Here is a 14,490-nt window from a genome sequence, read left to right on the forward strand (position 1 = left end):
TTCTGCTTTCAAGTCCTTTCTTTGATTACATTTCTTTGTTGATGACTGTCAGCTCTAGTTTTCTTTCAACTAACACAAAGTATTCTAAAGTTAAAAGTCCCTGATATTATTATTACTTACATTCTCAATTCTTGCTTCGCTCAGTTTGACCGCACTGTTAAATTTAACAGCATCAGAGACTTACCTGGCCTAACCTCATACCACTGTTTCTCTTGTCCCTTGTTCAGACTTTAAGCACTGCAAGTCAAGGAGCATATTTTAGAGCTATATTTAACACGAAGCAAAAGTCTGGCATTATGCATAAGCATTGTGTGAGAAGCCTGCACCTGTGAAGATGGTTAAAAAGCCCAACAGATTCTTTGCATTGTCAGCCCATCTGCCTATTATATTTTTTCATACAATTTTCATTTGTAAACAAATAGCATGGGTAAGTTCATCTTCATAGTATCTGAGTGCCTTTGGCTCATTTTGTCCTTTCATACTCAGAATCTAGGTGTCCCAAGTGAAAAAAAGTCGCAGTTAGGAAGAACAATTAGCGAATCTTGTGGGTGCTTAAGTAGCATACAGGGCTCTACAGCCTGTCCAGCCATTGTATAAAATAGCTGAAAAAAACACCAGAACAATGGTGCTTGAAAATGCCATCTTCATAGGTTTCACATGTCCACTTTTTCATATTTACAGAAGTCCGGAAAATGAAGAAAATTATGATGATGTTGCATTTGTTTCACAGGGTAAGATGCATACGTTTTAATTAATGGCAGCTATAAGAATCTGTAAGCATACTGTATTTATAAGATATGCAAAAGCAAGTTATGTTCATGAGTGACTTATGTTACTAATTATACTGTTTCTGCAGTTTTATGCTTGAAGTCAGTTGTCTCATAACACTAACTGTTCTATAATTAATATGACAGACTCTCAGGAACTGCTTTAAATATCTCCCCTCTCCCCCCTTTATTCTGTTAGAAGTATGCTGTGACCATAAATTACCAGATTTTCAAATCTGACCCAATATGAATGATGCTGTTTCAGAGTTGAAGTTGTGTGCTCTGGTGAAGCAGGCATTGTTTTATACTTGATAAAAAAAAATAATTGTTGACTGTGCTTTTAATGTCTCTTTGTGGTCTGCCTTCAATAAGAGACAGTGAGTCACCATGTTGTACCAGGAGCAGCCAGAGAAGCAGATTGTGACACAAAGAATTTCAATCTGCCTTCTGATCTCTCCTCTGGAGGACTTGGTTTGTGCCAGGCACAGTATGCATCATTTAGTGTGCTAGCCATCCCTGCCATACAGCAATGTGGGCTGTGGAGCTGAAACTGAGCCCAAGCTCTCTTCTTGCCTAACTGCCTGCAGAGGAAAGAGGAAGGAGGAAATTCTCAGTTTCATCTGCAGCTCAGGGTAGAGGCTGGCTTAGCAGAAGAGCCTTTACCTCCATATTCAGCTGTGGGCCTGGTGCAAGCCAGTTCTTTGAGGTCTATTTGGATTTATTAAATTTTTAACAATTACTTTCTTGCATAAACAGGTATTTTGGTAAACATATAGCATAAGTAAGTTCATCATTGCCACTAAAGAATCTTTAAAGAAAAATTCCACTTTTAAAAATACATGGTGAAATATGCTATTTTGTAGATATTTCTAGTTTACAGTGTATTACAAAAGCAAACTGAAAAAACCTCTGATTTTTGCATTCATACCCTCATTAAAAGCCAGCAGCCTGCACATATTTCTACTTAATATCACTGGTATTACTAGCAGTTTGTAAATAGTTAATGCTAGAATGAATTATTTTCTGTACAGCAAAAAATAAATACCCTATTTTCATTTTTTGTCATATAGGTCATCGAAACACAGAGGGGGTAAGTGTTATCATCCATGATAAACCTATCCTTTTAGCACAAACTTAAAAATTTAGTAAAATCCCTTCAACACATTAGAAAACTAATTGCTGAATGAATCCAGTGTATTGACAGTCAATTATAGAAACACTTACTTATTGTTAAGTACAAAAATAAAACTGGTTAAGTGGAGAAAACTGGAACTAATTATCAAAGCTGGCTAGACACCAGAAATCGATTTTTAAAAAAGCAAAATCACCCCTTCTATTTCCCCTAATATTTTGTTTCACTAGAATTTTCCAGAAACAAGAATAGCTTAAACCATGACACTGTTTTATTTTAGTAATAAACCACTTGTTTCAGTTCAGCATAGGTCTGTATTGGTGTCTTTAAGTACCTAGATGTGTTAGGACTAAAACAGTCTCTGAGACCTTCATCTGAGTCCCATGCAGATCCCTACTGTTCCAGTTTAACTACTGCTAACCCTAGCACCTTCATCATGGCAGTGCAATAATCAACACAGATAAAGGCTTTCCAGGACTAACATTGCAATTAAAACATCCACTTTGGATTAAGCAATGCGCTAGTATGATTATCTCCAGGACTTCACAGATGCAGTAGTATAAAACAAAGCCAGAAAAAAGTGACAGTGGGTTTGAATAATATAGTAGCTTGGTTTGGGATGATTAAATTTATTTGTATTTCCATTTTGTTGGAAATGGTTTTATACAGTTTTTATTAAGCTTACATAACAAGTCTGGTTTCCTCATGTCTTTCTATTGAAAACTGAATTTTTCTTATAGGGCCAAGAAAGCGATGGTGAAATGTATGAAGACATAAATGACATCAGGTAGTAATTTTAAGCTCTATAACCTAATGTATCTTTACTACTAAAAGCTTGCTAACAAAGTTATTTCATCTGGCACATAAGAGCAATTCCACTGCAGTCCCTGCCAGGCATTATTGTGTTCATTCATTTCACCTAGAGAAAGTCCAGTTGTTCACAGGTTCTTTCCTACTTAGATCTGCTATGCCCTGGGCTGGAAAAACTCTTGCAATAAAATCATGTGGTTACTATGACCAAGAAAACAGAAGTCTGATTTCTGACCTAAGGAACAAGTCTGAGTCACTGTTTGGAAAGGAGGAAAAATAAGCTCAGCCCCTAGGTACTATGGTCCCAGATAGAGCTTTTGTTGTGGTTGTTTTTCTTGCATTCTTGGTAAGTGTTCTTAGAACTCCTATGAAAGGCTGGATTTACAGTTTTCACGGCCTGAGTCCCCTAGCATAACTACAGAGACACAATATGAATTCGACTTATTCTTCTGCCATTTAGTCCCTTACTTTGAGTCTCTTGTCCTGCTAATGTCTAAATGTATGGGACTCACTGTGTGACAATAGCCAAAGAAAAGCTCTAATTCCCTTGAAATCAGTAAGAGTCTAAAGTTCCTTGTTTAAGACGTAGAATGACTTTCAGCAAAAATTCATTGTTTAAGTCCTTCTGAAAACAGATGATTTTAAAACTATACAACTGAAGTAAGTAATCCTCATTCAGTCTTCTTTTTTTTAATATAATTTGAGCGTATTAGTTTAGCTAAAGTACCAAAAAAGGAAGAGGAGGGACCCACACTCAGTCAGTTCCACAGGGTTTGTAAAGCACAGCTCTGCCAGTGAAACCATTGGCACCAAATGACAGAGCTGTAGCTATAGTCCTAATTACATCCCAGGGCCCAGATCTCAGTACCATCCAGTACCTAAGGCAACGAAGGCAATGTACCCTGGCGTCATAGGCATATTTGTGATGCGGTGCAGAAGACTGACTGTCATTTATGTAAAATGCTGGAATAGGTTGCAATTAGTTTTGAAACCTCAGCCCAGTGGTAGCTCAGGCTTCATTTCAGGCTGCATCAACCACTGATGGCCTGAGTAAATATTTAACAGCTGCAGTCAGTGCCACAGCACCCAAACTGCTACCAATTTCCAAGCTTGCTTTCTAAAATTAGCTCAGAGATGTTCAGGCATGCACAGGTAGAGCCAGTCTTTTACCTTCAGATAATGTTTTCTTATGTATTGTCCTCTTAAGGACAGCCACTTTAAATTATATTTGTAATAAAAGATAAAGGGCTGCTTACCCTACCTGTTGCATCCAGATTAGGATTTGGAATCTGTAGCTTTGATGTCAGTCTTTTTCCACCACATATAGTTCTTTGTTACCTTGGATAAGAAGGCTTTAGTGAGATTTCCTTCACGGCTACATTCAATCCTGGCAATGCACTTTCAGATCATCAAAGGAAAAAGAGAAGAAGTGGGACAAGGAAGAAAAGAGAAGAGTGGACCAAGAGAAGAAGGAACAAAAGGAAAAAGAAAAGAAAGAGCAGGAAATAAGGAAGAAGTTCAAAGTAAGCATTTTGGTTTGTAATCTAACCAAAGACATGTAAGAAGCATTGTTTAGCGTTGTGAAGTTCAAAATACACTCTTCAGCTGGCTACAAAACTATTTGTTATGATAGGTAGTTCAAGCACCTGGATGAATTCAGAATAAAGGTTTAAGCTACCCTTTTATGTTTGGCATATGCTTGACTTCAGGCTCTGTACTGAGGACAAAGTAATTTTCAGTGCTTATATAGTTTTCATTAAACTCCCTTCTCATATTCCTTTTATGTAAAAAAAGTCTTAAAAACATTTCCTTTCACTTTTCTGTTTAAAAAGCATTTATATCACTAGAATAGCATCAAAAGTCCTTAATAAAAGTGGAAATTGAATTGCATATACTTAATGGGGTTTGCTTTGCTGGAGTCAAATACAACAGTGTCCAGCCCTGAAGAGATTTCAACATTATACTGCAATACATTACCCTTGTCTTGGTCTAAAGAGACCTAAAGGGACTTCCAGCTAGGGGCTAAATGATGAGATAGTTCTTTCTGATATGTATAATTTTTGTACAGCTCGTGGTCAGCATGCTACCACAGTTTACAAACCTGCCAGTCATTTTCTGTTGACTAATGCCTGTTCACAGTGCTGCACTGTGTTTCTTTCAGCATCGTTGTACATAGTGGATAGCTTTGTTTTTCTTCATATTATGCTCTCTAGACAGTAAAGCCTATGCTTTCTCACATCATAGCCTTGGTTTGCTGTGCCATGAGCTGAGGAGCAAATATTGAAAGAAAATACTAATAGTTAATACTAGTGGGTTGGGTAGTGTTTGCCAGGCCCCAGGTCTATTTTTCAAACCACTCCTGTAAAGTGTAGGCATTAGTGCACAGAATGCTTTCAGATTGCAGACTGCTCTCTTGCAGCCATTTAGGTATGTTATTATTCTGAAATGCAAACAAATATATTTTAGTGCATATTTTCTTTCACATTTCTACACCACCTGAGCTAGTCTGCAATTGTCAAAGGCCACTAGCCTCTGCAAGATCCCGTATATCTTGAAGCCACAGATACTAAATCCAAAACAGTTTCTTCATAACATATACTAAAGATTTCACAAAGAGGATCCTGAATTCCAGTAAACAGTGTGATCGTCTCTTGTGAGTACTTGTAGGATCATTTACAGAGCAGAATTGAAAACACAGGACATTATGTGGTAGACTTATTTATGTTAATGCATATTTACTCATATGATTTGTATTAGCAATAGTGTGACAGCAGGGCCAGGGCACTGATCATTCCCCTGTACTGGGCACTGGTGAACCCACACCTGAAATCCTGTTTTGGGCCCCTCTCTACAAGAGAGACATTGAGGTCCTGGAGTAGGTCCAGGGCAACAGAGCTGGTGGAGGGTCTGGAGCACAAGCGTGATGAGGAATAGCTGAAGGACCTGGGGTTGTTTAGCCTGGAGAAAAGGAGGCTGAGGGGGGCACTTACCACTCTCTACAACTACTCTTGTCCCAAGTCACAAGTGATTGTTAGTTTTTTGGGTTTTTGTGAGTTGTTTCTTTTTTTTTTTTTTTTAGGACCCCACTTCAGACCACTGCTGCAGAGATTACTTAGCTCTGGTTAACCCTTACTCTTTACCTCTTCAGAAGCTTTTACTTTTCTATCCAAAAAAAGACAAAGAAGCTATTTGTCATAAATTTAAGACCCCTCAAAAGTCTATTCTTTCCTGACTTACCTCATTTATTACTGATATGTTGACTCATATTAGGAAAAATTTCTTCACAGAAAGGGTTGTCAAGCACTGGAACAGGCTGTCCAGGGAAGTGGTGGAGTCATCATCCTTGTGGGTATTTTAAAGACGTGTAGATGTGGCACTTAGGGACATGGTTTAGTTGTGGACCTGTCAGTGCTACTTTAACAGTTGGACTAGATGGGTCTTTTCCAACCCAAACAATTCTATGATTCTATGAGTAGTTCTGCTGGAACTACATGGAGCTGCCCACTGGAATGAAATATGCGTCTATTTTGTGAACCTGTGAAAGGCTCCATAGGTTCTTAACCTTGTCGGGTTTAGACTTTGTATTTCTGTGATCTTGCCAGTCACTTCTTCAGCTGCTCTATTGCTATGCCATTTCTCTATGTTTTCATTCCTGATTATTAATTTAAACTGGGTAGTTGGGGACAGGAATCATGCCTTTCTGTTTATTTGCCTAGACTATTTTAAATGTTAATGAAGCAAGTAATCAGCATTACAGTTATTTTCTCTTCTGCCTGAATGTTTTGGAAAGAACTTAGTTTTTCCACATCTGCAATTTCTTCTGTTGCTTCTTCTCTGCAGTTAACAGGACCCATCCAAGTCCTTCATCAGGCACGAGCTTGTGCTGACCACAAGGGAGGGAAGAATGAACTGACTGTCAAACAAGGGGATGAGATTGAAATAATTCGCCTCACGGACAACCCAGAAGGAAAGTGGCTGGGCAGGATAAAAGGATGTTGTGAGTTCTGTTTCTTCCCTGTGCTCCTGAGTGTTTTTACTGTAAGATAGCAAATTTGTAAGCATTATACCAAGGAGTAGCCTTACCAAGGCTGAGTCATTGGCCACCAAAGTAAAAAATTACCGCAACTCACTCTCCTGTCCTTAGCTGGCATGCTAGGCTTAGTTCATAGTAGGAAGTTATTTTAGAAGATAATGTAACATCTACAGATACTAGGATAAATTAGGAAGAATATGTTTGGATCTTCATGGACCTATTGAGAGGTAATTCCATGTCAGCCTTCAAATAGTATCATGCAAATAACAAGGATCACTTTTTTCCATGTCTGTGTGCTAAAAATATCATAGGTGTTCCTAAAATAGAAGTGGAAAATATAGGGTCCTGTTTTAAGTGTTTGTCTTGTTCCTATTCCTTACTTGCTTCTAGTCTTTGTCGCAAATCCAAGATCTTTCTCTAATAGAATAAATATCATCAGTGGATCTATGAACATGATAAGGAGTTTATGACCTGGCTCCTGGGTTATAGCAAAGACATTAAAAGACTGAGCCATAAAATCAATGAAAACTATTAAAGCACTTGCTTGATTTTTAGAGAGACTAAAGTGACAGTAAGTTCAGTAAGATGGTTCACACATGTAGAACTGAACAATACCAGCTGAGCACTTTGTAGTGCTGGATGTAAAAAAAATATTCAGGAACTGGATCATGTCTTACACAAAGAGAGGCTGAGAAAGCCAGGACTGTTCAGCCTGGTGAAGGGAAAGCTCAGGGGGGATCTTAAAATTGTTCATAAATATCTGATGGGAAGGTATAAAGAAGATGCAGGCAGGACCTTTCAGTGGTGCCAAGAGAAGAGCTAGAGGCAAGAGGCACAGACTGAAACATGAAATTCTGTGTGAACATCAGGAAACACTTTTTTACTGTCAGGGTGACCGAGCAAGGGAACAGGTTGCCCAAAGAGGTGGTGGAGTCTCCATTTGTGGAGATTTCCAAAACCTGATGGGACACAGTCCTGAGCAACCTGCTCTAGCAGGTCCTGCTTGGGCAGGAGAATTGGCTAAGATGATCTCTAGAGGCAAGTTCCAATATCAGCTTTTCAGTGCTACTTTGAATTTTCATAAATAAGTCTTTTGCATGGGTCATTTTGTACACAGGAAGGCAAATGTTGGTGGGGGCTGGAAGAAGGGTATTTTCTTGAGCATGTGCAGTCAATTAATTAATAGATCTTTAGTAAATTTACTTTTCATAAACCAGTTCTTGCCTCAGCAAACCACAAGCTGCACAAGGCTTCTCAGTGACAAGTGCCAGTGGTACAGCCAAATATGTTTCACCAAATGCCAGTAATGGTCTGTGAAGAAGACCAAACAACAGAGAAAAATCAGTTCTGATCATTTACATAAGAAGGAAAAAAAAAAAGTGACAGATTTTAGGAGAAGCATGCTAAAATCTGGGTTCACTCAGAAGCAGTGAGGGGGGATTTTCCATTTTCAGAAATGCAGAAACATTTTTCACATTCAGGAAAATCCATTTGTGCTCATTTCTAACAGGCAGCACACTTGTCTAAAATTCCTCTCAGCAGAGACATTGTTCCCAATCCCAGGTGAACTGCTTTGCCGTAAGATTCTCCTGAGCCACAGGACTCAGGGATATAACCAGGTTTTTTAGCAAAGATCCATGGACAAGAGGATAGCAATACAGCTTCAGCATGTCTACCAACCTGAAGCAAAATCAGTGCAAAAAAAGTGTGTCTCCCTCCTAATGACCTGTCAGATTCTTGATGTCATGGACTGCCCTAAAATATGCCACGAGACTGCAGTGATACCAAGGTTAGCTGAGAAAGGGAGCTTTCCCCATGATTCCTGGAATTTGCACAGAATATTCTTCTGCTGTACCTGAGGAACAAATAAAGGTGTAGTTAACTTGACACCAGCTGAGGAGGGTTTGGGGGTAGATCTGGGACGGGTCTGAGATTTGTATTTGTATAGACAGATGGAGACCCAAGCTGAGGCTAGTTGGAATGAGACATTTCTTTGAAAGTTTTGAAGGATCGTATAGAACAATTCAACCACGGATTCTGAACCTTCGGTTAAACACATCCCTTTACCATGAGCTTTAAAACTCTGCGTAATTGCATGTTTTCCTTCATATAGATGGATACATTAAAACAACCATGGTGGAGATTGATTATGATTCTTTAAGAAGAAAGCAGCAGCTGTCTACCAGAGCTTCTGTGAAATGTCCAGAGAGTGACCAAGAAGTGTATGATGATGTTGGAGAGCAGGACAGTATTAGCAAGTATGTACAAGGAATGAATGAAAAGGAACCAATGATTCGCCCCAGTCAGCCTAGGCAGGGGAAGGTTTACAACAACAAGGCAGACTCTTGTCACAAAAGAGCAGCCATTTACATAAGAAACATGTAACTGAGCTATTCAAACTGATGTAGTCAGAAGAACAAGGATGGATTCTGGAAGCCAGCATCTATAACTACTCATACTCAGGAGGAATACATACTATTGGAAGAGGACCTACAGGCTTGCAGTCCAAAAGATAATAAAATGTAAAACATGCAGGATTACAAATCAGATCTGACTTCAGGCTGGCATTCTTTCAGCAACCAATATAGTTTTGAGTCTGATATTTTCCCAGGTTGGTCAGTATCAGTTTTCCTCCCTGCACATTGATCTCATAGCATCATAACCTAGCCAGAAGTGTCACTTTAGTTGTTCTAGGTTTTAGGTAAACTGAGCATTAGGTACTTCATTGCAGAAGTATCTTTGCCACTTTCACTATGGCAAGTATTACAATTAACCACCTCAATGCAAGGAATTTAGAAAATTTATTGAATCCGAAAGCAAACAAGAATATTCACACTGTTACACACTAAAGTAACAGTGTAAGGAACTTGGAAGGACGAATGAATGACTCAGATTCGTTAAATCCTTTAAGATGTATTTTGCCATTTTTATCTTCTCTAGTGATGAATAGCATTCTGTTCAGTTCACAAGCATGAGTTGTTGGAAGATCTGACATACATCAGTATGTTTTGAAACCACTGTAAGAATGTCATACTAAAAAAAAACTCTTGATCAAATAGTATTGTTAATATTCCAAAATATTCCTAGTGACCACTAAGGCTGTTGTCTTTTAGGATTTCTTGGCAAAAGAGTTCAACAAAATATATAAAAGTTTAAGAAAGGCTCTGACCTGGAAATAATCTCAGCTACTGTGAAATTACCAGGTTTTTTCAATTACTGTTGGAACACTGGGCTAATATGGAATCCTCGAAATGTTAGAAACATGCAGTTAGAGGTAAAACATCACCCAATGAAAGCTATTTGAGCATTAAGTTTATTTGTTTAACATTTCCTCTCAAGAAAATCCCCTTATAAGGGATAAATCTAAATGATGTGGATGCACTCTTTAGTGTTCAGTCAAATTATATTTTTATCCCCACCAAGTTTGACTTCATGAGCTCCTAAGATCCTTTCCAACATGAAATATCTTATGATCCTAAGTCATATTTCGTACTTTAGTTTGAAGACAGCAACAAGAATATAAAATATGTTCTAAATATATTAAATTATTACAGCTGTAGACATCAATTTGCATTTCCTTGAAAATGACACTTTATTGGAAATTGCTAACAGTTGCTAACAATTACTAACAATTAGGACCAAATGTTCTGCTCACATGAAAATGCACACCTTCATTAGCTTGAAATATCTGCTTTGATTTATGCAAATAGAGAATTTGCTTCACAGATTTACTTATAAAATACTGTACTTTTTTTACATTAACTAAACATGGTATCATTAACTGTCTCTCATTCTCCTTTGATTTACTATGATATTTTAAAATACTATTTTCTGATTTGTAATTAATTATTTCCAAGAAAAAGAACGGTATTCTTTCCTAGTTTACCTAAATCTACTTAATCTTTCCTCATCTAAGAGCTAGTTTACTTACGAATTAGATGGCACCTTTTCTTTAGCATCAGTGAGAATGCAACTAGCATTTGACTGTAAGAAACTGGTGTGCATGTAGTGAAAACAGAGAGAGAAAAAAGAACTGGCACATTTAGTTGTTGCCCATATAGAACACACAAGCATGCCTGAGCTTCCAGTGCAGAATCTGCAGTGCTCAGCTGGCAATGTAGTTGAGTACCAAAGCCAAAATGTTGAGAAGTAATAACTACAAAAGGGGTGGGTGACCATGGGGTTTTCATTTTCCAAAGGATGACTGTTTTTCCCTAAAATGTCTCTCATTTGCTTTTCCAGTCACAGTGGTGGTCAAAGTGGATCTGGAAGTAAGTTCTACATATATTTTTGGGAAGGAATTGTTTCTGCCTACTGCTTACCATCACATCTGCACCTTCAAAATAATACAGTAATTATCCATAACCATGCTAAATATTAGCAAACAGGCAACAAACAAGGAAGTATAATGGCTAAATTCACTTTCTTTCCACCTATGAGAACTTGGGTGATTCAGATACAGTGAATCAGAAGATGACAAAACTCTACTTTCTATTTGTGTGTAAATCATCCCACAAAACAGCACATATATAAATGGAAAAATATTAACATGAGCAACAGGTTTTGTGCAGGAGAAATTTAGTTCTGAAATAGCCAGTAATACTGCCAATTCAAGCTGAATTTTGCTGATAGACTTAAGCGGAACTTCAGTTTCAGCAATACTCTGGAGTCCTAACCAGTATGACTGCAGCTGTTTCACGCTGTCAAGAATGCACCTTCAAACAGTTTCCCTTTCGGTAGCCCATGTATTTTTATAGGATTCTCAGTTGATCACAAGAGCACAGCTGATCTTCTCAGCTTAGAGTTTAGGTACGAGTCATGGCAGAAGCATCCCCTGGCAGTGCTGAATGAAACTGCTGCCAGCTAAGTACAGATTTCAGTGATTAAGCTGACCAGAGGCTAGAACTGGACATGGAAAATGAGCTAACTCTGCACTGAAGGAGGTGGGGCTCAAAGGTCAGACCAGAGACCAAAATGGGGAGCTTACACTGCGTTTGCCTCTGGCTTCTGTGGGTTAGCACAAGACATCAGTTGTTGAGAGTGTTGGTCTGACACCTTCCATCATCACTAGAGTCACACACAAAAAGGTAAAAACCACCAGTCATCATAAGGACTGGGCCAAAATTAGCCATTTAGAACTTCATCAAATACAGTGTATTCATACTCTTGTGATTGGCAGTACCACATTTAAATGCTGTGGATGGCATTCCTAACTGGGATAAGTCTAAATCACTGTTTTAATAAATGGGCTGTACTGGTTTACAAAAAGATTCCATTTGTAAGGATACTGCACAAATTGCACACACATCTGAACTACTTAAGAGGCCAGTAATTAATACCCTATTCAGCAGCATTTAATATAATATATTAATTCACTGTTTGATCTGTTAAAGATATGTTCCCACCTCCTCCTTCTGATCAAGATATTTATGATGGGATTAATGATGAAGATGCTGCAACGAGGTATGCTTTTATATCATTTAAATAATTTGCTTCTTTAGCAGAGTGTTTTCATTTCAGTCTTTAGTATTTTTAAATTAGGAATAATAAGTAGCAAGTATTAGAATGATCAGCAAATTGGTATAGATCAGGATGGGTTCATGAAGCTAAAGAAAAGAGCTCTTTGGTCTTTGGGAGTGGTTTTGTTCTCTAATTAATTTTGATATGTCAGCAAAAGCAGCTGCAGTCATGAAAATCCCCGAATTCCCAACTGGACAGAATAGCTCTGAAATTAAAAAAACAAAGTAAAATGCTAGCTTTTGGAGTAACAACATGAAAACAGTAAGCCACTAGATTAATATCTATACCTACAAATACATCTCAATTTCTAGAAATGATGTAACATACGTATTTCTAGTTTAGCATTTTAGCGTTTAGCATTTATGTAAGAGTCCTCACCTTTTGGTATAGACATTGTTGGCATTAATGAGAATCATGTGCATCAATGGAGAATTTAAACTGGACCTTTTAAAAAGAATGTTACAGTTTACATTGTGATAATTGCATGCATACTCCAAAGGTCTGTATCACAGGATGAAGACAAGAATGGTATCTGGTCCTGGGGAATCTTGAAGAGGCTAATGGTCAAAGATGACAAAAAGAAAAGTGTACGAGAAAAACCAACTAAAGTCAATGGGGCAGAAGATAATGGAGATTTGTTGTAAGAGTCTGCCAGGAAATCACAGTGCTCATTAACTAATTCTAAAAAAATTGATCACATGCTACTAACATGTTCTTACAGCAACCTAATGAATCATGCATCAAATTGCAGCTCAGGATGATACTTTTCTGCAAAAACACTGACCTCCTTTCTTTTCACCTCCATAATATAACTATTTGCATAATAAGCTGCATTTGTTGCATAAGTCTGGTAATTAAAATTACTTTTTTTTTTTTTTTTTTTGGTGAAGAGTGCCAAAATAATGCATCATCTTTGTGCCACTCTGGTGATATAAGTTTTCTGTATCCTCAGTTAAAATGTACTTTGCTCACCAGTACAATGTAGCTGAAACAAACTGGTAAATCTAGCCCCATAATCCAAATTTTAAGAATACTATGTTCAACAGAAAAATGGAAAGATTGTCTTTTACCCATCTTGCCTACAGGTTAGATCAGCAACTGCTGTTTTTACCACCATCTTCTTTCATTCAGTTCTGAACCATTTTGTTTTGATTTAGTGGTAAAAATACGTTTAGTCCATGAGTATCGCTGGTGTCAGCAGAGCTTCAAAATATCTAGAGATTACTTGGAGCCCTCGTTGGAAGTTTTTTAAATTACTTCAATGATGCAAAAGCCTATTAATGTGATATAAATACTTAATGAGGATCCTTTTTTACAGCATGCCTCCTTCAGCAAAGCAGTTTGGAAAAGGTAATTAATAGCCTATTGTTCAGTCTCCATATTGATTCCCAATCCTTTTTTTTTTTTTTTTTTTTGTATACATTACTCTGTATTATGCTGGTCACAAAAATACATTCAAGGAAGGAAACAGGATTTCCCATTGCTTACCCAGTTCCAGTAAACAAATTTCAAATATTGTGACTGATTTGTCTACAGACAAAGAGATACATAAACATTGAAAGCTCTTTGGACAACAATTTAATGCATTTTTTTAAGAAGCTGTGATTTTTCTATGTGAGATTTACACTATTTCATTTTATGTGTCATTAAGTATGAACAGCTAGTCTTGGAAAGAAGTACTTAATGCAAGAATTCAAAAGTAAAAACAGATGCTTGTTATTTTTATCACTTGCAGTGTCTTTGTAAGAGAATGTATACTCATAAATATCAGCTCAGCCTTGGCATAAAAAGCAAATTCTTACAATTTTTGAGGCTGTTGCCGGTACTGAGTTCTAAACCTTCTATTTCCCACTGTGATTTTTCTAGCCATTGATTTGATGAGTTGAACAATTGCTTCCTCTTTCCAAATATGTTGAATGTGATTCAAAGTGTATTCTTGGGTAAGAGCTCTTATCACTGCTTTGGCATTGCAAGATGGCCTAAACCCTAACATACATGTGACTTATATTCGCTCCTAAGCAACGCTGCACTGACCATAGTGCTATAGAAGTGCCTGAGTGTACATTAAAATCAAACTCCAAAAATATACTTTGATGCAATACAGTGGGAAATGAACTCATTCAAATTAAGCTTAAAGACTATTGAATTAGCCAACATGCTAAAACTTGCCTCAGCATCAAAAGATTAAAATATTAGTGAATACCTATTATTATTAATAAAGAGTCTTC

The 14,490-nt window shown here is 37.5% G+C and overlaps 1 protein-coding gene across 3 annotated transcripts in view; it reads left to right on the forward strand.

The window, feature by feature from the left end:
- FYB1 (FYN binding protein 1) overlaps positions 1–14,490 on the forward strand; it is a 46,351-nt gene that overhangs the window by 21,444 nt on the left and 10,417 nt on the right. For 2 of the 3 annotated variants that reach the window (XM_030469688.1, XM_030469687.1), the window contains 10 exons: positions 682–731; positions 1,838–1,857; positions 2,640–2,686; positions 4,115–4,232; positions 6,550–6,706; positions 8,856–9,000; positions 10,985–11,013; positions 12,136–12,205; positions 12,762–12,902; positions 13,581–13,612. In XM_030469688.1, coding sequence (XP_030325548.1) covers positions 682–731; positions 1,838–1,857; positions 2,640–2,686; positions 4,115–4,232; positions 6,550–6,706; positions 8,856–9,000; positions 10,985–11,013; positions 12,136–12,205; positions 12,762–12,902; positions 13,581–13,612 — 809 coding nt within the window. The remainder of the gene's footprint in view (positions 1–681; positions 732–1,837; positions 1,858–2,639; positions 2,687–4,114; positions 4,233–6,549; positions 6,707–8,855; positions 9,001–10,984; positions 11,014–12,135; positions 12,206–12,761; positions 12,903–13,580; positions 13,613–14,490) is intronic. The other variant, XM_030469689.1, reaches the window with a different exon arrangement.

Source organism: Strigops habroptila, chromosome Z, assembly GCF_004027225.2.
Source record: "Strigops habroptila isolate Jane chromosome Z, bStrHab1.2.pri, whole genome shotgun sequence".
Classification (NCBI taxonomy): Eukaryota; Metazoa; Chordata; class Aves; order Psittaciformes; family Psittacidae; genus Strigops; species Strigops habroptila.